The 3,006-nt window shown below is 41.5% G+C and overlaps 1 protein-coding gene across 1 annotated transcript in view; it reads left to right on the top strand.

Moving 5' to 3' along the window:
• The first annotated feature begins 2,849 nt into the window (after window positions 1-2,849).
• The window catches only part of Spef2 (sperm flagellar 2), a 160,004-nt gene continuing 159,847 nt past the window's right edge, over window positions 2,850-3,006 (top strand). Inside the window, exon 1 of the mRNA XM_013018527.1 lies at window positions 2,850-2,907. Coding sequence (XP_012873981.1) covers window positions 2,850-2,907 — 58 coding nt within the window. The remainder of the gene's footprint in view (window positions 2,908-3,006) is intronic.

Below are 3,006 nucleotides of genomic sequence, written 5' to 3'. Positions count from 1 at the left end.
ATATTTATAACCCTACAATAGGGTTAGTTACAACACTTGGAACACATAGAGATCCAACCTGCTTAGAGGCAGTCTGCAATGGGGACAGGATGTCCATCTTACCTGTATAAGTCTAGTACTACTGTAAGAGCAATTTGATTGTGATCATCAACGCTTAGTGGTCATACTAGCAATATTTAATTTCTCTTCCAGGAAAGGACAAGGACATGGATTTGTGGTTTAAAATTTAACACCAAAAATTTAATTTCAGTTTAATTTTTTTGTTCTTTGTTTCTTGGGTCTGTTGTGGGGCTCTGGGCCTGGGTGTTGTCCCTCAGTTCTTCAGCTCAAGGTGTGCGCTCTACCTCTTGAGCTACAGCCCAACTTCCTGTTTCCCAGTGGTTTATTCGAGATAAGAGTCCCACAGACTTTTCTGCCAGGTCTGGCTTTGAACTGCAATCCTCAGATCTCAGCCTCCTGAGTAGCTAGGATTACAGGTATGAGCCACCGGCACCCAGCTCAGTTTAAATTTTATAGACTTACAAGAATGTTTTAGCTCTAACAGTTTCAGCATGAGAAATGTGAGGAAATAGAACAAGAGAGCTTTGAAAGTTGGCTTATTTGTCTCAGTTACAGAAAATATGATTTGATATATTTTCTCAGAGAACCAAGGCTTTTTTCCCCTTGATTTGCTTTAAATCCAATTAGTTTCTAAGCATTCTAAATGTATACCTGGGAAAGGAGGAATCCAAATATGAGACAAACCATGCAGAACCTTGAATACAAGCAGCACAAGAGAAAGGATTATGCATGCTTCAGTGTAAAATAACAACTAAAAATTCTGAAATGAAACTGAAAATTCATAATGTTTTTGTTGTCTGCCATTAAGAAAAAAAAAGAGTGGAAGTAACTTGTTTTACTGAGAGCCTAAATCCACATTTGAGAAAGTACCGAGAAAGGCATTATGAAGATTGCAAAAATAAGTGTCTGGCCAAGCTGTGGGCATTTGCTAAGAATTAGGTGCATGAAATGGGAGCTAAAAGGAAATCACTTTTTAAAAAAAGTTTTCAGAGGAGAGTTGGGATTGGGAAGAAAAAAGAGGTCTTGTGGAAGCAGTAACTGAAAAGTTGGTCCCAAAGAACAAGCTAGATTTTATGAGAGGTTATTGGTTTTTTTTTTTTTTTTTTGGTAGGGGGAGGATTGAAGTCTGGTGTTGAGGTAGGAAAGCTGACACCAAGGTAAGAAATGTGACCAGGATTGCAGAGACTATCTGTGGTTTCTTGGATCAAGGCTATCTCATAAACAAGTTTCAGCAAAGTCTTTTAGGACTTCATCTTTCATCCTTTAGGAGAATGGTTTTGAAGTTTTATTGACCAAGGTAAAAATACCTTTAATTGCACACACACACACACACACACACACACACACACACACACACACATCTACATGCAATCATAGGCATGTGCACAACTACGTAAAATAAAATGGTTTCATTTTCCCTCAAAATGCACACTTACATTTACTATTATTAACTGAAAAGCTCTCTCACATTGTGTTTCTTACACTGTTTAATTTCAGGATTCTGCATTGGCCTGAAAGAATTGCATTATATGAGTTAACAGTCAGCCATGCTGTAGTGGAATTCATGAAGGTGTCTGCATGGAGGATTAGAAGAGGGCTTTAGGAATATGAACTGTGTCTGTTATACAGAAGAGTCCAGAGGGAAAGAGACCAGGACACCCAGCCTTCTGGTTATTGTGGTCATGAAGGCAAACGTGTGAGGTATCAATGAATGTCAAGTGAGCAAGGCCATTGCGAAGCATGCTGAGGAGAGGTTGGAAGGTGATGACAGGGGAAATGAAAAACTGAATTAAGACATATTCAGAGGGCCAATTAAGGATTTTTATAAACTTGCCATTTATGTATGAACAAATAGTGAATTAGTCATAAAATCAAATCATGTACATAAAATAATATTGCTTAAAATACTTGAAATAGTACATTGAACTCTGAGCTAAATGGAATTCCTGCAAACAGTAACAAAAATGCACAAAGATTTAGGAGAGAAAGGAAGCAATTTGCAGAGCTTCAACTACAAGCCAGGAATTAACAAATGTAACTTTATGTAATCTTTATAACTGTACAAGACAAATATTGATACCCTTATTCTATATAAGGAAAATGACATTCAAAGAGATTAAGTAGTTTTTCCAAAGTTAAACAGCTAGCTAAGTTAAATAGAACTACATTCATCAGCCGGAAAAGCTAGGGATTTATGAAAATGCTGACAATCAATATTTTTTTAAGGATTAGCTTCATTTTTTAAACAAAATGAATTTCAGTAAATACGCTTTTTAAACCAGCTTGTGGTGACAACGGAACTACTTATAGCCTACCTTTGGTTAATTTGCAGAAGATAAAGATTTATGACTCAAATGCCAGGTAAAGTTGCTTTTTGTTTCAAGAAAGAAAGGAAGGAAGAAAGAAAGAAAGGAAGGAAGGAAGGGAGGGAGGGAGGGAGGGAGGAAGAAAGGAAGAAAGAAGGAAAGAAAGAAAGAAAGAGAGAGAAAGAACCCAAACAACAACAAAAAATCCTATTTGCAAGGGCCCTGGGGCGCCTTTGGCTTCTGCGCATGCGCACGCGCACGCGCACGCGCAAGCGCTCGGGTCTTACTAGCCAGCAGGGGGCAGGACCGGATTTCTGCCTGCAGCGGCTGAGTTCCAGTGTCCCTCTTCACTCAGACGTCACGGAGCTCTGGCTTGGATGTGCTTCCTTAGCAACGGGTTGTCCTGGCAACACGAGGACGCGCGGCCGGCTAGTTCCCGGCAAGTTCGTAGCACCTGCTGGCTGAGCCCGGCGCGGGCCCGCCATGTCCGAGATCCTCTGCCAGTGGCTCAACCAGGAGCTGAGGGTGTCCCGGACCGTGAGTGAGTGACCAGGGCCGGCGGCGTGGCGCCCGGCGGGCCGTGGAAGGTGTCGGGGAGGCGGACCGGGGAGGGAGAGGGGGAGCACACGTGCCGGGCCGG

This window comes from Dipodomys ordii, unplaced genomic scaffold, assembly GCF_000151885.1.
Source record: "Dipodomys ordii isolate 6190 unplaced genomic scaffold, Dord_2.0 Scaffold41, whole genome shotgun sequence".
NCBI classification, from domain to species: Eukaryota; Metazoa; Chordata; class Mammalia; order Rodentia; family Heteromyidae; genus Dipodomys; species Dipodomys ordii.
The sequence above is the reverse complement of the archived record's forward strand: the minus strand, read 5'-3'. Positions and strand labels throughout refer to the sequence as shown.